General features: G+C 44.9%; 1 protein-coding gene across 16 annotated transcripts in view; it reads right to left on the bottom strand.

The window, feature by feature from the left end:
* LOC123377056 overlaps positions 1 to 24986 on the bottom strand; it is a 348713-nt gene that overhangs the window by 282031 nt on the left and 41696 nt on the right. For 3 of the 16 annotated variants that reach the window (XM_045029461.1, XR_006582061.1, XR_006582057.1), the window contains exon 1: positions 19301 to 19521. The exons of the other annotated variants lie outside the window; for them this stretch is intronic. In XM_045029461.1, coding sequence (XP_044885396.1) covers positions 19301 to 19340 — 40 coding nt within the window. In that variant the 5' untranslated portion in view covers positions 19341 to 19521. Of the gene's footprint in view, positions 1 to 19300; positions 19522 to 24986 lie in introns of those variants that run through there. 16 annotated transcript variants of the gene reach the window in all.

Genomic DNA, 24986 nt, shown 5'->3' with positions numbered 1-24986 from the left:
AGCACAGATTCTTCTGCCTATTTCCACCAAGTGTTACCCCTTCTGTCTTGTCTCCTCCAATCTGTCACACTCTTGTCTCTTCCCCACATCTGATTCTTCATCCCCATCCCATTCTCCTCACCTTGCTGGGCCAGTCTCTACATCTCAGGCTTCTCTTCCCAGTCTCTTTGCCCAGCCAGTCAGCCCCCTCCCCAACAGTTCCTTCCAGCTCCCAGCCTCCTTACTCAGGTAGCCCCAGTCTTCCTCTCACCTGCAACTCCCAGTCCCATTCCTTCCCCTCCCACCCCGTTCCAGCCTTCCCACCAGGTTCCTTATCCCAGTCTACCACCCCCACCCAGCCCCAGTGCAGCTTTTGCCCCCCTGCATTTAAATCAACCCTCCAGACTGCCTGTCCCCAGGACGGGGATCCACTTCAGGCTTCCTGATCTCCATTCAAGTGCCTGGACCTAGCCTGGCATGGCTTAGAGCAGCCCATAGCAGCAATTGCAGGGGAAAAAAGCCCTGCTAAGCCCAAGGGGAATTTAGCTGCTAAAATCTAAGTCTCTATGCAGCACATGCAAACTGCAGTCTTTCCAAGGCTCATAACTTGGCCAAACTTGGGTGGAATTTGATGAAGATAATAAAAGGCAGGTCCCTACTCCCTCCCCTTCCACATTTCAAGTGTTTGCTCCAAAGCATGGGAGGCAGTAGAGCTTTGCAGATAAAAGATGGCCAGACTAATATGGGCAAAACAATGTATTTTTCCCCTAACCTTGTTTTCAGCAATGGCTGAACCATTTTGGCAGAAGTTTTCCAACACAGTTCATCCTGAGACAGAAACCTGGCCTGAAAATTTTCAGCCTGAACAGTTAGAGGGCAGCAAAATCATAAGCAACTGATAGAGTCTAATAGGGGGAAATATTGAGCAGCCTTAGTAGGCGGCACTACCAGCCCTGACTATAATGATTCAGGGAATTAGCACACAAAGAAAATATTCCATTTATCTCTTCCTTGCATCATATTTTTTCAACTAGCATTCATCTTTTGCCACTGCAACGGGAAGAGATTTTATTCCCTTACTTACAAAAACAGAATAATCCTCTAAAAATGAGTACCGTACAAACATTTTGTGAACTTCACTTTTAGCAATATATACTGTCAGCATGCTGAGGGCTATTAATACTTCAATTACTACAGTATAATTCAAAAAAAGCATTTAAAGGGTTAAACTAGACAGATCCAATTGTCTACGTCAGAGCCTGTTATAATAGAAGACACCTATGTAAAAATCCATAAACACGAAATTGTTAATGCATGGAGCATGTCTAATATGAAAAATATACTTTTTAAAATCACTTTTCTCTAAGACCTTCATGTTACAGGAATGTCAACTGTACCTATAGGTAGTTGATCCCAAATTTGATAAGAATCCTGTTTAACCAAAATTCATCTTCAAAAAAAAAAAAAAAAGATATTTAGGGTTATCAAAGAGAAAACTGGAGCCTAATTAAATTGCTTATTTCCCCCAAATCAGAGGTTATTTAAAAAGACATATTATACAACTAAAATGTTACAGAACTATACATGTTGTGCAAAAATTACTATGCTTGATAGTTATATGTTCTTAATGGGCTTCAAGGGGTTTTGGGTCAGGCCCCAAAATATATTAGTTATGCTTTAAACTGAATACTGGATAAAAAAAGCAAATAATCTCTGGCATGAACTCCAAAATATTAAAACATAAATGTAGGGCTACTTTACACTGCACAGAACAGAAGCGGTTTTGAAAAAGCTATCCTTTTCAGATGAAAAACAATAGGTAGAGCAGTGGTCCCCAACCTTTTTCATCTGGCAGGTGCCAGACGAAGGACCGTGGCGACGGTCAAGCATCCAGAGGCATCGCCGCCGAATTTTGGCGGCATTTCAGCGGATGACGTCGCTTGTCGGAGGCAAGCGGCATCATCCAGAGGCGTTGCCGCCGAAATGCCACCGAATTTCAGCAGCATTTCGGCGGATGCTCGACTGCCAACCAGGATGAGGGCGCCATGGCATTTAAATGCACCCGCAGGCACCACATTGGGGACCCCTGAGTTAGAGCTTCAAATCCAATGTGTATATTTACAAGAGTATACAACCAACCTATTGTGGCAGAATGAAAACTCAGAGAAAAGGACTTCTTTAATAAGAACAAGGAGGATTTTAAAAATCCAACAAACATTCTGTTTTTCTGAAGGGGAGTGTTCTTGTCAGGATGCTGAATCCTTGTTTCAGAAACATCTCCCATTGCTGTGGAAAGCAAGAATCAAATGGTGACTTAAATTAATACAGGAGCCCAGTCAGTAAAACTGTGCTAGTTAAACACTGACATCTACAGTCACATCTTGGGAAAAAGAATCTCTTTGGAATGCAGACCAATGCACCCAGCTCTTTGGAATGGCAAGAACGTTACTTGCACTCAGAAGTAGATGTACCCAATTCAAATTTTTTTAAACATCTTGGAAGTTTCGGTGTGACATTTGGATTATGCAGTTATATTTGCTAGAACTATTATTCAGTATTAACTGCAGAAGGAGATCCATAATTCAAGATAATAGTACTGCTACCTCAGTTACATTTTGATTTATGTGAAGTACATTTGTTTCATTAGGAAATAAGTCACAAACACACAGAACTCCAACTGAGATAAGTGCATGGACTGATCTTTAAACACCAATGGAACTTCTATTCCTACAGCTGAAATTTGCTCCCTGATAGAGCTATTCAAAGAAGATACCTTGCAGATCATGTTGCTCCCCATGGATAGCAGGGCTTTTTATTATACTGTTAATGGACACCAGTAATTTGCATTGAGGAAAAAAAGTTCAAACTTAATAACTCAGATGGTAATACAGCCACATCTTGCCAACAAACTATGTTGAATGACAGCTACAATTTCATGCAATTGTACTGTAGCATTTAAAAAAGGTTAGATTTACAGTCTCAAAGTTAGATAGGTGATCAATGCTGTGTGGTTTGGGGTTTTGCTCAGATTCTTTTTACAGCCAAAACCTCTCTTGTCTTCCAAAGAGCCATCTCATTCTACTGCCCTGAGTCAACTCATTCTCCATCTTATTATATAGTGCTTCCTAATAGTTGAGTTACTCCTAGGTAGGCAGCACATATGCTGTTTTGAATCAGATTTATTGTGTTCTTTACCAACAGCTCCAAAATTGACTGAGTTACTCCATGTGTCAATTTTGCCTGACCTTTCAGATGCCACCAATCTACTGGCTTCCAGGCCTACACCCACACCCAAGTTTACCCATGGAGGCCCAGAGAGGGACAGAAGAGGTTTATCATTTTTATTTCTCTACAGCTATGTCTCATCACTACCAGGTCCTCTGCCATTTCACCACACTACTTAAGATGATCCATGCACCATAGACATTCACCCTTGTTAACTTACAATTCTTGAAAGGGCACCAGAGCTCAACCATGTCTTACATATCAGCAATTGCCTACTCACTTTTGGGGCGTGCGTGCGTATGTGTACACACACGTACACACTTCATCCACCCACTATAAGTTTGATTTATTTGGGGGATTCTCTGTCACTTCTTCCCACAGCCAGCCTTAAAGGGACAGCATGATCAAGACAATTTAAAATCAAGAGATTTGCTTCCCTAAAGAGATCTGGAATTCACATTGCTACAGTCTCTTCAATGTTCCCCAGAGGGGATTCCTAGCATGGATAGCAGGAAAAAAACCCAGTGAAGTTCTGGTCATGGTATAGAGACAGACTCTGTCAGTGACGGTTATAGTCTTGGAAGGGAATTAAAATGGCCACAGGTGTAAGTGGATTCATTTCATATCAGACAGCAAAACCATCATTCTGCTCTGCAGAACCTTGAAGCAATGTCAAAACTTCAAAGACACAAGCATGAAGGCCACCTAAAGGAGAAACAGGATGAAGATAGCTAGTGAGAGGCCCGATGCTATGATGTGCTTAGAGCTTTCAATTTCCATTATAGTCAAGGGGCTCAGAAACTTTGTGAATGCTCACTTCATTCGAGGAAGCCCACAGTACTAGAAATGCAGTTCTCAAGCCCTAGTTTTAGTACTTTTTCTTGCTTGCTAGTAGTTTGGGGGAGGAGGATTACCACCTTAACTCTCTCTCAATTGGTAGATTGGATTTGCTGGCAAGAGTATTTTCTGACTGCTTCTCTTCTCATATACAATGCTAGCTGCTCTGTAATGGTGCTGGATGGTCACTGATTAGATCTAGAACTAGAAATCTTCCAGCAATTTGGACTTTTCTTACTAGATAAAGTAACCTCAGTCAGCCACAATTAGGTTAGCTAGCATCAAAACTTTTATTTCAGACTTCTCCTAGCTGCCTTAATCTTTCAACCTGTGGCAGTACTACAAGTTGTCTAGACACTCCTATTTTTATTAACTTGGGTTCTGTAAAGCATACTGGCTATAAAACTTGATTTGCAAGCAAATGTAAGTGACTGGATGCACTTTTGATGCTGTTAACTGCTATGGCCTTACCAGATTCCATCTGAGATAACTGTATCCTGTCTTCCTATATTTCCTTTACAGTTTCAGTGAGATTCTGTTCCACTGTAGTCTGCTTAGGTTCTTATACTAGAGTGATGGGCACAGTATATGAACTGGAAAGCCAAGCACATACTTAGATTCCCTCTGGGATAGGGCTGAAGACCTAAATAACCCTGTCTGTAAAATCCTAGTCACTGGTGAAATCCTGGAGCACAGGAGGTGGTTAAATTTAACATTTAAGATTATAATCTAGTTTCAGGCACATCGGCTGGCTGACTTTTCACTAGTAGTTAAGCAGTGCTTTTTTACAAAAAGTAACCAAACATTTCATGTTGTGCATTCAGTCAAATATTTTAAAATACTATTGTTCTTCAGAGTATTATGCTGGGTTCAGGTCTCTTTTTACAATATAAACGTTAAGCCAAAGCAGAATTTAGAGAAAAGTCACAATGAGGGTTTTGGCGGGGGCGGAGTTGGTCAGATGCCTTGTATCTGGTCACAATGAAAGCTGTTTTTCAGAGCTTCTCTCTTACATAGTCCAGCAATAAGGCCAATGGGAAATGAATGAAAGTGACATGTACACAGAAGAGGGGAGAGGAAGACAGTGTTGATGGCAAGTCCCTGGATTTTTTTTACATAAAAATTTACTAACAAGAGAATGGAGACATTAAGTGCTAGTGGTTGGATACATGCACCATTTGTTCAAAGATTGTATCCTTACTGAATCCATTCCAATAGACTTGCAGACTTTATGGTTTTGTAGCTCCATAATGCTGCATGACTGGACTGCAGGGAAACACAAATGAAATTAAAGACTTGTAATTGCATCCCTTAAAATTAATCAAAATACTCTTTCACTTGTAGGAAACCAAGACCTTTTAATACATCCCTTCCTGGTTCATTGCATGACTTCAGGTGTTGCTTTGAATAGTTATTCCCATTAAAAGGAGTACAAACTAAAGGAGAGGGGGTCAAACTATTTGTCAAAGTAACTGATGGAAATTCTTTTGTTGAAAAATAAACATTTTTGCAGGAAGTTTTCATTTTCATTTTCAAAACAAAAAAAAACAAACAAAAAAACCACACACTGCTGTTATGCCAAGAAACTAGAATTAAAGTTTCTTGGTAATGTGGCAAAGTCCCGTCTCAGTCTCCCCAGCCTCTGCTGTTTTTAGCTCTGGAGAGACCGGCTAGGGTAATGCAGTCCCCCTTAGGACTCAGGGGAAGTCTGTTCCCTGTCTTCTCACCAGTCTTAATTAAAGTATTTTTACCCTGCCTTGTAGGAGAGTGTCCTGCCGCTCTGCCTGGGGAGGCTTGCTGCTTCAACACTCCTGGTAGCCAGGCTCCTTCTCTCTCTGCTTTCCCCCCCGCTTCCTTCCTCCCAGGAAGGGGTTTAAAAAGGTCTCAGGCAGCTCCAAGTTGGAACCAGCTGATCCTAATTACCCTCAGGTAGCTCCCCTCAGCTGATTCTAATTTGCTACCTTGGTAACCCTTTCTCAGCTGAACCTGCTTGACCTGTAGTTGCCTCTCAGTTGATAAGGAGGAGGGCCTTTTAACCCTCTGGGACTGACTCCTCCCCCCCCCTCTGGCAACTGTCTGTCCTGAGTTTATCACACAACCCCCCCCCCCCCCCCCCGCTCAACACTACAGGGTTGGGCTACTTGGGTCGGCAAAACAGTGTACCCTTGAAAGGCCATCCGCGTTGCCATGCTTGATTCCAGACCTATGTTGTACTCTGAAGTGGAAGGGTTGTAGCGACAGGAACCACCTGGTCACTCTCGCATTTTTCTCTTTGTTTTGGTGCATCCACTTCAGGGGAGCATGGTCCGTGACAAGGGTAAACTTCCGTCCGAGTAGGTAATAGCGAAGGCTTTCAATGGCCCACTTTACGGCCAGGCATTCCTTTTCAACTACGGCATATTTCCGTTCCCTGGGCAGGAGTTTCCTACTGAGGAACAGGACGGGGTGTTCTTCCGCTCCAACCAGTTGTGAAAGGACCGCTCCCAACCCAACTTCTGAGGCATCCGTTTGCAAGATAAACTCCTTCTCCCAGTCTGGAGCTACCAGCACTGGGTCAGTGCAGAGCGCGGTCCGCAGGTCTGCAAATGCCTCTTCAGCCGCGCTAGACCATTTCACTATATCTGGGCCACGGGCTTTCGTTAGGTCAGTTAGCGGGCATGCCCTGGTGGCGAAGTGGGGATGAACCGCCTGTAGTACCCCACTAGCCCCAGGAATGCTCTGACCTGTTTCTTCCGGACAGGTCGGGGCCAATTCTGTATTGCCTCTAACTTGTTGAGTTGGGGCTTTACCACACCTCTCCCCACTATATATCCAAGGTATTTGGCTTCTGCTAGCCCAATTGCGCATTTGGAGGGATTTGCAGTCAGCCCTGCCTTCCTCAAGGTGTCTAGGACTGCTTCCACCTTCCCCAAGTGCGTCTCCCAATCCGGACTATGTATAATGACGTCATCAAGATAGGCGGCCGCATACCTGCCATGTGGGCGTAACAGTTTGTCCATGAGTCGTTGGAAGGTGGCAGGAGCCCCATGTAAACCGAACGGGAGGACAGTGTATTGATACAGTCCCTCTGGAGTTGAAAAGGCCGTCTTCTCTTTGTCGGCCCTGGCCAAGGGAATTTGCCAATAACCCTTAGTCAGGTCAAGGGTGGACAAAAATCGTGCTTTCCCGAGTCGGTCAATTAGCTCATCTATCCGGGTATAGGGTACGCATCAAATTGGGACACCTCATTCAGTTTCCGGAAGTCATTGCAAAACCTCATACTGCCATCCGGCTTAGGTACTAGGACCACTGGGCTTGACCATTGGCTATGAGACTCTTCAATGACCCCTAACTTCAACATTTTCCTGACTTCTGACTTGATCTCTTCTCTTTTCGCCTCCGGGATCCGGTATGGCTTTACATTCACCTTCACTCCAGGCTCCGTGAGGATGTGATGGTGAACCTCAGTAGTCCTGCCTGGCTTTTCCGAGAACACGTCCTGGTTGCGTTCAATCATGTGGATCACCTCCACTCGTTGGTCAGAGGTCAATTCTGGGGATATTCCCACTTGGCCAGGCAGGTTGCTCTCGGGAGGGGGTGACCCTATAGTGACCACATGCGCTTCTCTGTCTTGCCAAGGTTTCAACAGGTTCACATGATAGATTTGTTCCAGCTTCCGGCGTCCGGGCTGTCGGACTTTGTAATCGACCTCTCCAACGGCTTCTATTACCTCGTATGGCCCCTGCCATCTGGCCAGGAGCTTGCTCTCTGCTGTGGGTACGAGTACCATCACCCGATCTCCCACCTGGAATTTTCGGGTCGTCGCCTGGCGATTGTAATATGTTTGTTGGGCCCCTTGTGCTCTCTCCATGTGTTCCCGCACTATGGGAGTGACTTGGGCTATCCTGTCTTTCATCTGCAACACATGCTCGATGACGTTTCTCCCTGGGTTCGGCTGTTCTTCCCAACTTTCTTTGGCAATGTCCAGTATGCCACGGGGGTGGCGACCATATAACAGTTCGAACGGGGAAAACCCAGTCGAAGTCTGAGGCACCTCCCTGATCGCAAACATTAGGTACGGTAGCAGGGTGTCCCAGTTCCTCCCATCCCGGCTCACCACCTTTCGTATCATGCTCTTCAACGTCCTATTAAAACGCTCGACGAGGCCATCAGTCTGCGGATGATAGACCGATGTCCTTAGGGTCCTTATGTGGAGCATTGCACATAGATCCTTCATTAATTTAGACACAAAGGGAGTTCCTTGATCTGTCAGGATCTCTTTGGGTATTCCCACTCTAGCGAAAATTTGGATTAATTCTTTAGCTATGGTCTTGGACGTAGTGTTCCGTAGGGGAATGGCCTCGGGGTATCGGGTGGCGTAATCTAGCACCACCAGTATGTGCTGATGGCCCCGGGCTGATCTTTCTAACGGCCCTACTAGGTCCATAGCTATCCGCTCAAAGGGGACTTCAATAATCGGGAGAGGTACCAAAGGTGCCCTTAAGCGGGGTCGGGGCCCGTGTAACTGGCATTCTGGACAGGAGGCACAATATCGTCGGACCGCTGCATATATTCCAGGCCAAAAAAACCTCTGTAGAATTCGGTCTAGGGTTTTATCTACCCCTAGATGTCCCCCGAACAAATGGCTGTGAGCTAGCTCCATCACGCCCCTCTGATGTTTCTGTGGTACTAGGAGCTGTTCCACGACTTGCTCTTGGATACGGACAACACGGTACAGCAGATCCTTCTTGATCATATAATACGGCCTTGGGCCCTTGGCTCTCCCTTCCACAGGGACCCCATTCACCTCCACTACTTCTTTGTGAATGTTCTGGTATACTGGATCATTGGCCTGATCCTGTCCAAAATTCTCTAGTGAAGTTCCAAGTTGCCCAAACTCAGAGGGTTCTATCTCCCCCTCCCCTTCAAGGGAGGTCCCTGGGGAACTGGGCCCGGCTACTGGCTCCCCAACCTCCTGCCTAGTCCCCTCGTCCGTTGGGCCAACTCTCTCCCCTACGAGTATAGGCTTCTGATTCTGGGCCAAGATGCTCGTTCCCCTCCTCTTATCTGCCCTCCTTTCTCGCCGAGTCTTCCTGGTTTTCCCAGGGGGCGAGAATAAGTCCTGGGCAAATTCTTGGAAGGCTGGGGGGTTGCTAACTATTGAGGCCACCCCATTGCTCTCTGGGGTGTTACCTTCTTCTGACTCCTCTCCAGGAAGTAGACTGCCAAACCCTGGGAAGTCTCGCCCTATGAGGACTGGGTAGGGGAGTTTCGGGACCACCCCCGCCATCACCTTAGTGGGATTTCCTTGGACCTCTATTTTCACTCGGATGGTCGGATAGTAATTTACATCCCCATGGACACAGGATATCCCTGTGCGCTTGGCCCGGGATAGTTGATCATACCCGACCAGCTTTCCCGAGACCAGCGTGACTGCACTTCCTGAGTCTACTAACGCGGTGGTCTTTATACCATTCATTTTAACTTGCCTAGTATATCTATGAGGGACCGTCGCTACTCCTACTAGGCTTATCAGGTCACATGACTCTTCTAGATTTCCCAGGTCGCATTGCATGGGCTCCTCTAGGTTTGGGCATTGGGCAGCTATATGCCCTATCTCTCCACATGCATAGCATCGGTACCCTCCTCGGGGCAGCCCCTTAATTTTTGGGCTGTGGGGCCTTACCCCCCGAGTCTCTCTCTCCCAGTCCCCAGGTCCCTCCGAGTACTTTGGCCGCTCTTCGTCCTCCTTCTTCCCTGCCATAGTTCGGCCTGGAGCTATGGCAACTCGGGCCCTTGGTACGTAGCCTTGCCTCCTATCCTGGCGCCTCCCTTCCCCAGTGGTCCGAGAGAGTTCCTGTGCTGCTAGACGTCTCTCTACAAGGGCAACTAGCTCATCATAGGAGGAGGGATCATTTTGACTGACCCATCCTCGTATGTCCGGCGGTAGCCCTCTCATGTACCTGTCCACAACTATGGTTTCCCACGACTTCCTCCGGCCGGCGGGTCTCGGGGCACAGCCACCTCCGGGCCAGATGGATCAGGTCAAACAGCTGGGACCTCGGGGCTTTGTTGGCTCGGTATTTCCACTCATGGAACCTCTGCGCCCTTATAGCTGTCGTCACGCCCGACCTTGCCAGGATCTCCGCCTTTAGCTGGGAGTAATCGGAAGCTGCTTCTTTTGCCATATCAAAATACGCTTTCTGTGCCTCCCCACACAGAAAAGGTGCCAGGATACTGGCCCACTGGTCTTGGGGCCAGGCCTCCCGCTGGGCCGTCCTCTCAAACGCAAGGAGATACGCCTCCACGTCATCATCCACTGTCATCTTCTGTAAGTAGCGGCTGGCGTGCAGGGGCCGAGTCCCATGGGGCCCATGCGTTAGGGTGGTCAGGGCCTTTAGCTGGTTCACAACCTCATGCAAGGTGGCTCGATCCTGAGCCGCCTGGCTCATCAGGAGTTGATTTGTCTCCTGCTGCATTCGTACCGCCTCCTGCTGGGCAGCCATCTGCACCCTGGTAGCTTCTTGCTGGGCCGCAGTGGCCTGCACCAATGCCTTCACTACATCTTCCATATTTTTTTTTTTTTGGGGTGCTTTTACCCTGCCCTGAGACGGTTTGCCACAAAGTCTCACTCAAATCCCACCCCTGACACCACGTGTGGCAAAGTCCCGTCTCAGTCTCCCCAGCCTCTGCTGTTTTTAGCTCTGGAGAGACCGGCTAGGGTAATGCAGTCCCCCTTAGGACTCAGGGGAAGTCTGTTCCCTGTCTTCTCACCAGTCTTAATTAAAGTATTTTTACCCTGCCTTGTAGGAGAGTGTCCTGCCGCTCTGCCTGGGGAGGCTTGCTGCTTCAACACTCCTGGTAGCCAGGCTCCTTCTCTCTCTGCTTTCCCCCCGCTTCCTTCCTCCCAGGAAGGGGTTTAAAAAGGTCTCAGGCAGCTCCAAGTTGGAACCAGCTGATCCTAATTACCCTCAGGTAGCTCCCCTCAGCTGATTCTAATTTGCTACCTTGGTAACCCTTTCTCAGCTGAACCTGCTTGACCTGTAGTTGCCTCTCAGTTGATAAGGAGGAGGGCCTTTTAACCCTCTGGGACTGACTCCTCCCCCCCCCTCTGGCAACTGTCTGTCCTGAGTTTATCACAGTAACCAGATTTCTGGTTTTGATTTTCAAAACCAAAATAAAAAGGTGTATCCAAAACTTTAAAAGAAAAATTTAAAAAATCCACATCACGCACCCCCCCCACACACACACCAAAAATTAAAGTTTTTCAAAGTTTCCCCACAAACGATTTTTTTTTTAAATCGAGCATGTCCTCCTCAACTAAAACTAGGAATGGGTTTTATGTTACACTGGTAGCCAAAGGAACTAGAGTTAGGAAAGAGAATTCTCTGATCTGCTAGTCATCTCCCTTCAAAACAGCATGGTTACCCATTGGGCATTTACTAGGTTATCATCCCATTTGGTTTCAAATGTTCCAAGAAATGGAGTTTCCACCACTTCCTGTTGAGGGGGTCCCTCCTGTGGCTGATGGAATTCTTAGCTCTATTCAGGCAAAGTTTTCCCTCAATGTCACGGCTTTCCTGCTTGTTAGCCTCCTTTCACTACTAATCTTCCTTCCTTGGCTTCAAAAAACCCTTCGGTCACTAGTGTCATAAATATACAGCTATGGGTAGCATAAAACCCCTCTTTACCCTGTAAAGGGTTAACTCCTCTTTTACCTGTAAAGAGTTAAGAAGCTCAGATAATCTGTGTGGCACCTGACCAAAAGGTCCAATAAGGGAAGAAGATACTTTCAAATCTGTGGGGGAAGGTTTTGGTCTGTGTCTCTCGGAGCCAGCCAAGAAACCAGGACAGGAAAATCATATCTCCTTAAGCATATCTAAACTAAGCATCCAGTCTGGCAGAAATAGTAAGTAATAGCAGACAAGAAATGTGTTAGATTACCATTTGTTTTAGCTTGTGAATTTTCCCTGTGCTAAGAGGGAGGTTTATCCCTGGTTTTGTAACTTTAAGGTTTTGCCTAGAGGGGAAATCCTCTGTGTTCTGAGTCTTTTGTTATTCTGTAAAGTACTTACCATCCTGATTTTACAGAGGTGATTCTTTTACCTTTTCTTTAATTCAAATTCTTCTTTTAAAGAACCTGATTGATTTTTCATTGTTCTTAAGATGCAAGGGTTTGGGTCTGTGTTCACCTGTACCAATTGGCGAGGCTGTTATTCTCAAGCCTCCCCAGGAAAGGCAGTGTAGGGGTTTGGGGGGATATTTGGGGAAGGTGGGGCTCCAGGTGGCCCTTCCTGAATGTTTGTTTAAATCACTTGGTGGTGGATACTAAGGCTAGAAAGGAATTTGCGCCTTGGGGAAGTTTTTAACCTAAGCTGGTAAAAATAAGCTTGGGGGGGGTCTTTCATGCAGGTCCCCACATCTGTACCCCAGAGTTCAGAGTAGGGAAGGAACTCTGACAACTAGTGTCTACACTACAGCAGCATAGTTGCAGCTGTGCCACCGTAGCACCGACATGCCTGCAGATGCAGCTTTCACTGACAGAAGGAGTATTTCCTGTCAGTATAGTAACACAATGTTCTCCAACATCATTAGCTATGCTGACAGAAGCACTCTGTCCACATAGCTGCGTCTATACCGGCCAGTACATAGGTTTGCATAGATGCCCCGGTGGGTTCCATGGCACCCGTGGGCACCGCATTGGGGATCATTGTTATAAGCACATCGGTCCCAACATAGCTGCCTGGCAAACATCCAGGAGGGGGAGCTCAGCCAGGCCAGTGACAGAAGTAGTAAAAACTAAAACAGCAGCAATGTAAACCACTGGCAAACTATTGCCATGTGAGAGATAATCCATTTATTAAAACTTGATCGGATATTTCAGCTCCCACCATTATCCTAATAGCATTTATTCAGTATGGAGTGCTACGGACATGAGAGAAAATCCAATTTGGCCTGCACACTGTAGGTTACCTTCTTTCATTTGTAAACGGAATTTATATTTTCTCTGTTCTACTGAAACTCCAGCAGAAAAGACCAGACAAATGAGGATATTAGTGGAATTCTACAAAGGAATGTTTCTTTTAAATCCAGTAAGGAGAGCTGGTAAATGGACCAGCCCAATAAAATGTCAAAGTGCTAATTAAGCACGCTTAACAGGCAAAACTGTGATAATTTAATCAAATAAGTTGGCTGAATACACGATCTCCATTTTCAGCATTGTGATCTATGAAGATTACCTAGTGCTACACACATTGTGGAGGCAAATTTAATCTCTAAAATCTTGCTTCCATATGTTCACATCCAGAGCCTACAAAATAATTGGTCTTTCTATAATAACAGCACCACTGAGAAAGCCTATTAAAGCTATTCTTTTAATGTATTCACGTTGCTCATTAATAACTTCTGAATATCAATTGTTTAGCCTAAATGCAGGCCATTTAAGTAAACTGATACCATGATAACCGCATACTCCATCTGCTACCTTTACACGTATTTAAGAGACTATAGCATGCCAATTTCTCAACAGTCCTCGTCTGTTTTATTCTATGTAGTCAAAAGGCAGATTTTGAGGCCCTATTCTACATTCCTTGAATTACCATTGATATCAGTGACAATTTGATCATGGAATACAGGATCCGGCCACCAATACCCACTTCCTTCAAGAAAGAAACTGTTCTTCCCAGCTCCCTACCTAGGGTGACCAGGTGTCCTGATTTTATAGGGACACTCCTGATATTTGAGGCTTTTTTTAAATATAGAAGTCTATTACCCCCACCCCCATCCCAATTTTTCATACTTGCTGTCCAACCTCATCAGATTCTCTGCTGCATTTGATGTTTTCTGGGCTTGCCTCATTTCCTGATCAGCTGGATCAGAATTCACCAATATCTTTACCACTTTTTTCTTTACACTGGCAGGCACTTTATGGAAATCCTGTATTCAGCATACAACTCATGTATCCCCCATGCTCAATCATAAACGTGTTGCATAACACCATATTTTAGGTGATTAACAGCATACAGCAACACAACAGTTCCAAGCAATTGCATTCTTGACTTTGCCTGATCTACAATTTGTTCAAGGCTTCACAGCCCTATTACAAAACATCTCAATCACTAAATATTTTAAGTCCCATCTGAAGGATGCCACCTCCATCAGCACAGTGCTGCGTAACACCATGCTAGGACATTGGTTCACGAATGACTGAGGAAACGTACCTACAGAATTCTTGATACCTCCTGCTACACCACCACCAGGCTTCTTTGAGGCCTCCCATCCATGTACTGACCCATTCCAACTTGTTGGCTTTCCAGATGTAATCAGATCACAACACAGGGTGATTAGAGTTGCCAACTTCCTAATTGCACAAAACCAAACACCCTTGCCCCGCCCCCCAGGTTCCCTGCCCCATCCTCCCTCCATCGCTCAGTACCCCACTGTCACTCACTTTCACCAGGCTGGGGTAGGGGATCCAGGAGGGGGTGAAGGCTGGGGATGGGGATGAAGTGTTTGGGTACAGGGGGGCTCTGGGCTGGGGCCAAGGGGTCCTGCGTGCAGGAGAGTGTTCCAAGCTGAGGCAAGGGCACAGGTTCCAGGCAGCGCTTACTTCAGGCAGCTGCCAGGAAGCAGCAACATGTCCCTCTGGCTCCTAGGTGGAAGCATAGCCACATGGCTCCGTGCACTACCCTGCCTGCAGGCACCACCCCTGCAGCTCCCATTGGCCACAGTTTCTGGCCAATGGGAGCTGGCGCTTGGGGCAGTGGCAGTGCCCAGAGCTCCCCATGGCCACCCCTATGCTTAATAGCTGGAGGTATGTGTCACTGCACAGAGCCAGGTAGGGAGCCTGCCAGCCTTGCACCAATCAGACTTTTAAAGGCCCAATCAGTGGTGCTGACCAGAGCTGCCCGGATCCCTGTTCGACAAGGTGTTCCAGTCGAAAACCAGACACCTGGCAACCCTAAAGATGATGTGGTTACAGTCCTTAATAAAGAGTATCTAATATTCTCTGCCAACCTAGCAATCATGCCTTGGCAGTAAAAATCTACTAAAAACATGCACCCTTCAGATGCTGACTCATCATGACTATATTCCCTAGTTCATATATCAATTCATTTTATGATAGGTCTGTTGTCCACACTTTCCCATCTAACCACCTTCACTTCAACATTAAAATGCATGCCTCATAATACATTAAGTAAATTACCATGCTCTGGGGGGGTGAAAAAAAAATGATATAAAAAGCCACTGATGAATAAGAAATCCAGCTTCAGAGCGTATGAAACATTTATCTCACAGATGACACATTCATTTCAACTGTCACTCCTGTCAAGCGAGTGAGCTGTCAAATTCCATACGCTATCAAAATCCCAGAGAGGTTCCACCCCTCAGCACGGTAAAGCAATACCTTAATAAACCACAAGCGTCAAGGTTCCCTCACTACCACATTGCAAAGTTCAAACCTCACTTCTGCACCCAAACCAAGGCCTTTTATTCCTTTGTGGTTTTCATTAAACAGGTTACAACACAAGCAAATATTTTATATGCAAAGCAGTCCCCAGTCCCTTTATTGGGCCCACAACACATCCATTATCTTTACATCACAGGACAAACGGATGATGGCTCTCCATGACTTTTATTTTTCAAAAAGTGCAGGACTCAAAGAATTTGGGTTACTTCACCTGAAGGGAAATAATGCATTTATTATGAATCAAGATCCACAACATCATGCTGGTGAACTCAATTCCCCTCCCATTGCCTCCTAAAATAGATCCAGAAGGGTTTGGAGTTTAGGCCTCAAGCAATTCTCTGCAAACTAAGTTTACAGACACAAGGTTAGGCAAGCTATCCATCTAACCCCTAGCACCTATTCCCTGCTGAAGCTGGTATGCTATAATGCATGTCAACACAGTTTACAAGGGCACTGAGCAGCTGGTATACAAGCAGTCTTGCAGGAGAGCAGGAACTAAGGGCAAGATCTCAAGGGGCAACATTTCCCTGCATACCCAATGCTTACTGGCCACTCCCAGCATCAAAACTGGGATAACTATGAGAATAAAATATAACTTCAAAAGGACACTTATGGTGAAATTTTATTCATGGATCAGGGTTAGTGTTCTGTGGAAGGTGAAGATATTAAAGTGTTCACATAAAACATGTAATAAAATCTCCACCCTCTTTTTGCAAAATGGGCAAAGGAATTATTCTTGAAGGACAGCCAGATTTCTGCTAAAGAGATACAGCAAGCAAGGTGAGGAAACCTTTCCTCTGGAGTGCTGCATGATGTGCAAAGTAATCTTGCACCTGGTTTGAGTCCAAGCTCACATATTGTATATGGACCTAGAGGAAAAGGACACAGGGTACAGAACACAGGCAGTTAAGGAGACACAGAGTAAAGAGAGTAGGGTATCATGAGAGATTGAAATGGGATGAAGACTTGGGATACTGGAGGAGAAACAGAAGGGTAAGATACCACCTGAAGACAGCAGAGGCCAGCTCTGACATCCAAAGCAAAAAAGACACCTGAGGGAAACCTCTTGCTACCCTCAGCAGACTGAAGAGGAAAAGCTTACCCTCCCCCACCCCCCAGAAAGGGGCAATAGGCCAAAGACTACATGTGCATAGCAGGGCCTATTGGGAAGTGATAGGGATTGGCACAGGATCACAGGACCTAGTATGGAGTCTTGCACACAACTGGTTGGTTCAGCCATAAATCAAATACTGAGCTTCACCCAGCACTGGCCTTTCCATGCATTTTTGCAGCCCCAGGGCTAGTTTTCTGTAAGAGTTTTGAAAAGACCTAAGGAATTCATGGTTTTAAAAATATGGTGAAATATACCAAAATGCAAATAAATCCCATGGTATCTGAGGCCATGAGTCTCTCTCTCATCACATTCCCCTCAACCCCAAGCTCCTGCTATACCTGGACAAGAGTTCCTGTCACAATGCCAGCAGTTACGGAGACCCTTCAACCCAGCTACCAGTGGCCTCTTCATCTCTACTTGACCAGACACTACACCCCTTTCTCTGACTTATTTACACTATCTTGCAAGCAGAGCCTAGAGCCACTGCACCTCCACACATATCACTACGCCACTGGCTAGGACACTAGCAGATGAGCAGCTGATACAAAGAGGAATTTTTAAAAAAGAAAAAAATACATTTTGAAGAGATAGGAGAAGACTTTCATATAAATGTAGAATCCAGGGGATTCAGCTTCAGGAGCTACTGCACTGTACATCTGTAATCTTGGTCAAGCACGCAAGGCAGCTTCATCAAATTCTCAAAAGGATTTAATTGGTCTGCACAGCAAACTCACAAGATGAGCTATAGGCAAAAGTTATAATTGCCCTGATTACATAGCTATACAAGAGGCTTTCAATGAAATAGCATGCAGCACTTTTCCTTTATAACAGGCACTGAAGAACACTGTACGCAATCCATTTTTAAAGCTCACTTTGAAAACTGTATCATCAGAAGTAAAGAATAATAAAGACAGGAGAGAGGGAAAAGTGATCTAATCAGTATCTTCAAATCAAAAAGGCTGTTTAGTCACGAGAAAAGAAGACTGAAAGTGGACCTGATAACAGTCTTCAAATATGTAAGGGGCTGTTATAAAGAGGATGGTCAATTGTTCCCCATGTCCACCAAAGCTAGGACAAGACGTAATGAGCTTCATCTGTAACCAGAGAGATTTAGGTTAGATATTAGGAAAAACTTTCTAACTAGAAGGGTAGTGAAGCTCTAGAATAGGCTTCCAAGAGAGGCTGTGGCATCCCCACCATTGCAGTTTTTAAGAACCAATTAGATAAAAACCTGTCAGGGATGGTCTAGGTTTACTTGGTTGTACCTCAGCATAGTGGGCTGGATTTGGTGATCTCTCAAGGTCCCTTCCAGCCCTACATTTCTAGGATATATGTGGTCTGCTTTAATGTCAGTTACAGGTTGTTTATGAAGCTTAGGTTTAAAAATAGTTTGTCATTAAAATTCTAAGACTAGCAATCAATGGTGTTATTTCTTGATGCCAAAATTTAGCAGCAATGAATTTTTATGTTTGAGAGAAAAGGAGAGACACAGTCTAGGCACTTTACCAAGCAAGGTCTGCAGTGACCACATTGCCTTCTGCCAGAGTTGAATTTCCTTCAGTAGCAGCAGTTTAAATGCCAGCTTAATGCAGGGGTATTAGTCTTGGCTTCACTTGCCTTTTATCCTGTCCCTCAATACTTAAAGAGCAACCAACCCAACAACCAACGTGAAGCTGGATATTACATAAGGGGGCTTTCCACTAACTTGTCACACCACCTCTCTTGCACAGTAGTGCCTACTTCTCACCAGGGAGTGCTGAGAGGCACAAGCACCAGTGAAGCTCCCTCCACATGCCCCCAGAGGATGTAGGGCATACTCCTGCCTTGTTGATCCCCTGCTCCATGGGGAAACTTGGGAGCAGCTGTACCTTCCACTTCAAGCTCTTTACTGCCCCCTAGTGTAGGACTGTGGCTAAACAGCACAATGTACCATTTTTACACTCACCCACACAGCACTATTAAGCAAAATCTTAAAAACTTCCCAAGCTGCAATATTTGCCTTTACCAAAACATTCAGCTATTTACTGGATTTTCTACACTTGAAGAAGTGGGGGAGACTCAAATATTCTTTTCATACTACTTATTGCATCTATACCCCTCTACATTTATCATTTATCTTGCTTTCAGCATTGTGCAAGTTCTTATTTCTTTTGGACATTTAGGGGTTTTTTTTTAAGTCCTCTTTAGGTTTTTTTCTGAATGTTCCATCTGCTGTACTTATCACTCTTCCTGGAGTCATAAACGTACAAGTCTTTCACCTAAGTGAGCCGACTGAAAAAAGTTCAGGACACCACACACACAAATGCAACTTGAGATCCATTGAAAGATTTAAAATACATAGATAAAAGCCAGCTACACCAGGCTGGAGGACAGAAATACATTCCACAAGATAGAAATCATTACAGGCCCAGTTCAGCAGCCCACTTGGGCACATACTCACATCCCATCACAGCCAGGAAGGATGCACCAGCAGTTAGAGCACTAGCCTAGGATCTGGGCACGTCCCTGCTGTGTCAGACTCGGTTGACATCCTTGGACAATCTCAATCTTTCTTCACTTTCCCCATCTTTAAAAACAGGGATAACAGCACTTACTACCCTTCTCACAGGGGTGGTGTGAGATGTTACCTTAAAAAATTGTGAGGTACTCACACACCATAGCAATAGGGGCCATATAAGTACTTAAGATAGACACACCCAAATCAATAGGGTCACAAACTGGAATGCAGGCAATCATGCCTAGTAGTCCAAGCAGGAGCCACTGTCAGGAAGCCAGTAATCAGATCCAGGAAGCCAGCAAGAAGGTAAGGACAGGGCTAGAGGCACAGCAGATCCAGGCGCAATCATAGCTACGTCTAGCAGAAGCATTAAACAGCCAGAGCTCAGTTGTTGCTGTTGGGCATAAGAGCAGACTCTGACTTCCTCAGCCAATCAGGTGGAATGGGCAATCAGGCCATCCTGCTGTGGCTCAGCTATGGTCATAAGCTGCCCGGAGCCTGGGCAGGCACAGCTGCAAGTTCTTATTCCTAACAAATGGGACTTAATGTCCTTTGCTGAAGCTGGGCCTGGCAGGGCACAGTCAAATTTTCCGTAAATGCTGATGTGTCCTTACAACTCACAATTTTGCTGTATTATTGATTCAGTGCCAGTAGTATGCTTGGTGCTGGAAGAAGGAAGATCAAGTCCCTGTCCCAAGGATTCTAAGTTACTGGTTTAAAAAAACCTGAAGAATACTAAAAATATTGGCTAGAGTCTCAGACGCTGCAAATCGGTTTATACCTGGGCCAGCAGGTTTGTAGCCTCAAGGGGGGGAGGAGGAAGAGATAAAAGCAAGAGAATGCAATGTCTAAGTCCAGCTCTTCAACACGAAGTTCGGACTAGCTTCAGGGGGAGGGGGAACAGCAGGGCCGCCCAGAGGCGGGGACAAGTGGGGCAATTTGCCCTGGCCCCATGAGAGTTTTTTGGGGCCCCTGGAGCAGGGTCCTTCACTCACTCCAAGGGCCCTGGAAAACTCTTGCGGGGCCCCCGGAGCTTCTTCCGCTCCAGGTCTTCAGCGGCTGGGGGTCCTTCCACTCCAGGACCCGCCACCGAAGACCCCAGGCCCCCTGAATCCTCTGAGCGGCCCTGGGGAACAGATGTGAAAGCTACAAAGAGCAATAATATGTTTTTAATAACGTTGTTTTAAACCTTTGGCTTTTAACAGCTACTTTGCAAGCCTCAGAAGTAACCCAAAGCCATTTTTGTGGCAGTTTCCTCATTTTTATATATTACAGAGAATCTCAGAAAGAGTGCTTCCACTATAAATACATGTAGGGAATGGAGTCTGGCTTGGAGGTCAATACCGTAGCTGTAAAATAATGCCTGAGGGAATGAAAAATGTCCTGAGGTTATGATATAACGCTGCCAGCCAAAGGCTGAGTGCATTATTTCATCATCAGAGTAACTTTTTTGTCCCAAGGACAATATTTTACCCAGCTATTCCTTTTGGGGGTAAAAACAGGCACACACAACAATTGGTATAAATCCTACTTGTTGAGGGGACTGCTACTCATTTCATTATTTGAAAGTATCATGCTTCTGAGCACATGCAATTTGGCAAATGACTGCCCAGTTTTCCAGGAAACAACAGAAAGCTATTTCAGTTCATGTCAGGGTGTTTTTTGCCAATCCAGTGGCCAGAGCAACAAACCAAATGCAAAAGTGAATTCTCTGTTAATTCTGGTATGTGCAGATGTAACACTGACCCTCAGAGCTCTTGCTGAGTGTGTGTTAAATCAATGCACTCTACTGGTGGGACTCACAACTGATTACACGTGTGATGCACGTAGTCCCTGCTGTAATAAATCTGTGTGCTGCAAACAGACAAAATTATTATGCAACACACACAGGATGCCGGGACTAGAATCCTGGTCTTTCAGCTCTAAAAACACAGCTCTGTACCCCCTAAGCTGAGAGAGAACTCTGTCAGCTAGCAACAGCAGTAGGTTGCCTATCCTATCTGTGGGCTGGCCACTAGCAGGCAATATCCCTCAGAGACCCAAAGCTGGGGTGCTATGGGGCTAACAGAAATTCTCCCTGAGCACCAGCAGCAGGGGCCTGTGATTTTGGAGGAGAGTTATGTGAGTTCCAGCCCTTCTGTCACCATAAAGTGCCATGTTGTACAGCTGTGACACCACATGTTCAAGGTGGCTCCCAGGTGGATCAGCATAGTCATGCTGACTGGAAGCTAAAGGAGACCAGCATGGGGCCTCAAGGCAGTGCACCAGTGGTGCTATGCCTCCAGTTGGTCCCAGAAAACCATGAAGACCTTGGGGGATCCATAGAAGTTGGGGGCTGAATCCACTGTTCCTTCCACAGGAGCGGTAAATCCTCCCTCCCTACCTCTATAATAAGCTGTGAGACTCTCCCAGAGTTTTCCTCTCTTAGGCTTCCTCACTTGGAGGAGGTTCCCTGGACTTGAGAATTTATCTGCTACATTTACAAACATCATTTCTTACAGTGATAATAGTTTCCTGTGTTTCATTTCCCTTTGCCATTAGGGAAGCCTGTATATGAAGCAAGAGGCATGCACTGGTTTTGGAGTAGCATTCAAGCAATGGGTTTCCATGAACAAATGGCTTACATACTGGTTGACACTGTCACAAGATCAGCATGGCAGCAACACAGTGGATTCCTGCAGCGTGTAATTTTGCTGGCAGTGAGTGGGAACACTCAAGAATTTATATTCATGGGGATTGATTGTAAGATAATTCAGGACAGGTTCAGCCCTGGCACAAGCTAGTGAACTCCCCTTGGCTTGGTCCCTCAAGTCTGCAGTGACTTGAATTTCAGTCAACGCAGCTTGTCGTGCAATTAGTCTCTGGAGCGATTTCCAATGGAAGCTAGTTATCAGCTCTGTGTAGTACAGTATACTATTGTAATATCAGCTGGCTCCTCTATTAGTGCTAGCAGAGTGAAACCTCTCCACAGGCTTCAGAACGTGCTTTGTAGTCACCTTTATCTAAATAAGACTATTTTTGAGCCATCTTTACAACATAGTAACAGAGGCCTTGGAATAGAACCTCTGAGAGCAGAAACTTGCAAGTATATAACCTCATGTAGAGTCTGATCCAGCTCCCATCGGGCCCAGTTGTGTGACCTTTATTCCCCTTGGTGAGTACTTACACTTACTTGACATCAGTAGGACTCTTTACATAAGGAAGTGCTCACCTAATGAGTAAGAGTTGTACAATCAGGCCCACTGAAGTCAAGAGTCTTTCCATTTACTTGAATGGGTGTTGGATAAAATCATTAGTCTGGAGTGACAACTCACAAGGGTATTGTATAGAGCCGACTGTATTGACCCCAGCTCCTGCCTTCATGAGAATTTCAGCTTTTCTTCTTAATGGAGATTTCTAGTCCACATGATTGTGGAAGAACAGTTGGAAAATCTGGCCCAATGTAACCTAAAGGCCCAGACAACAAGTGGCAAAGAAAAAAAGAACCCAAAATTTATTTTGTAAAATATCAAGATTTTAAAGCAAAATTCATGATTTTGCAGGCATGTCATGATTTTTGAATGCTATGGGGTGTTCAGTACTGATGCTGGAGGAGCCTCAACACCCCATAGCTGAAGTTGCTGAAAGAAACTAAGGAAGTCAGCTGTATTAAAAACAGGGAAATATGATTAGTGCAAAAACTTCAGGGTTAGTATCTTCTCTGCAATGAGTGCGATCAATAACATTTGTAACTGTGTGCTAAGATACAGGTAACTGCATCTTTGAGCTGGGCATAGGCCAACTACTGCGAGGGTCAGGAAACAATTCTCTGTAACAAATGATACTGTATGAATGCATGACTGGCTAGTTGCCATCTAGAGCTAAGTGTAGGATGGACAAAGTCATCTCTTTCTAATTAATCAGTGATCGGTCATTTCCAAAAGCAATATACTAGGCTATGGATGGTCTAATACGGTACGGTAAAGCCTGCATTTCTCTATATGCTATACATGATTTTTCTATTTTCATTCAGTGTGTATACATGAGGATGGGGAAACAAATGTGGTTCTAAATCTTTCCAAAAGGAAAGCAGAGTAATCCTGACAACTGCTATCAAGTGAATACAACTTCAATCCTTGGTCAAACAGAAAAAATTCCATAAGCAACAAACACGGAGTATAATAGAACACTATTGTGACCAATAAACAACAAATTATGCAAGGCAAAACTGATTGCTTTGTTAGATCAAATTAGAAAAGTCTTTGCAGAAGAAAATGCAGGAGGAGATGTAATATATTTAGAATTTAGTAAAACATTTAATACAGTGCCTCACAAAAATCACTGAAATGTTTGATTCAAATTGGCTTGGACAGGAACATTGTCACATGGCTTGAAAATTAATTGAAGGTCCCAAATAAAGGGTAATGGTGGACAGCAGTATTTTGAATGAGGGAGGAAGTTATAAGTGAGGCTACAGAGATCAGCATTAGGCCCAGTTTTATGTTACATTTTAATCTGGCAGCTGGAAGAGGAAACAAGTAGCACGTTACTTAAATTTGCACATAGTAAATTGGGAACTATAAACAGACATAACTACATAGAACTAAGAGGGATCCAATGGGTGGAAATATGGGCAGGAAATAAAGGGACTTTCACTTGCAAGGCCATACATCTGGGAAAAATAATCTGGGGAAGAGTAACCCCAAATGATACCCAGGGTAACAGTGGTCAAAATAATAGCAGAGCCACCATTAAATGTTGTCTGTTTTTCAAGAAGTGCCATTTTTCTTGGAGCAAAGATCATAGGAATATTACATTTCATAAACACATTTATAAAACCTCATTTGGTAGATACAGGCATTAAGGCACTAGAAATGTCTCAGTAAAGAAGTGAAAGAAGGGAGAATGTTCATGCCTTTGTTGAAGCTTTACTTAGTTAATTAGCAGAATGATTTTCTGTAGGTGGCTGGGGGCAATGTAGTGCAGTAACTGATGAACAAGAGAGCTGGCAAGAAACTGAGATGGTGTAATTCACAGGATCGAGGTCTGAGTTCCAAGGCCTGGGACTTGAGTTTTATGCTCTTTGAATGCTCTCCAGCCTGAGTACTCAACGCCTCCCTTCCCACTTGTACACAAGTTCTCCAGTATACTTTCCACAGTCTAGGTGCTGTGCCTGTCACATAGCCTGTAACATCCCTAGGGCTAGTTTGCCCTGCTCCATCTCCAGCAGAAATATGCAAGTGGGTTTTTCTCCAATATCAGTGTCGTCCTGTTTTCTATATCTAGCAAATTTTTACAAAATAGGGAATGAATCTCCATTTCCAACCTCGTACCAGTATTTTCTTACTCTTCACAAACATATTCCATTTTGTATTGTTAATCCCCCACCCCCGTTGTGTTAAACCAAATTACAAGTCACAGGCCTGGTCTATGCTGAAAAGTTATATCAGCCTAGCTATCTTGGACAGAGGTGTGAAAAAGCCACACCTCTGACCCATTTAGCTATGCAAAAAAATAAAAAATAAAAAACCAGCACAGATGCAGCTATGTCAACGGAAGAGGGCTTCTATTGACATAGCTAACTTTGTTTGGGGATCCTGTGTTCCTACACCAACAGAAAAACTCCTTTTCTCAGTGTAGCTACGTCTCCAGTAAACCCATGCCCACATAGCTATGCCAGTAACAGTCTCTGTTGTGTAGACATACCACTAGAAATTAAAGGCCTGGTTTCCATTTCCCTTCTCTAACCATAAGAAAACATTCCCTCATCACTACATAAAGTTACAAGCTTTATTTGTGTCCAATAGCTCTGACAATGTCCAAGGTGCTTACAAATACAAAAGAAAGCACAGACCCCGCCCCACCCCAAATTGTTTACACATTAGAAAGACTAAAATAGACAAAAT

The sequence above is a fragment of the Mauremys mutica genome, chromosome 9 (genome assembly GCF_020497125.1).
Source record: "Mauremys mutica isolate MM-2020 ecotype Southern chromosome 9, ASM2049712v1, whole genome shotgun sequence".
Classification (NCBI taxonomy): domain Eukaryota; kingdom Metazoa; phylum Chordata; order Testudines; family Geoemydidae; genus Mauremys; species Mauremys mutica.
Note: the sequence above shows the minus strand (reverse complement) of the source record. Positions and strands in the feature narration are given on the sequence as shown.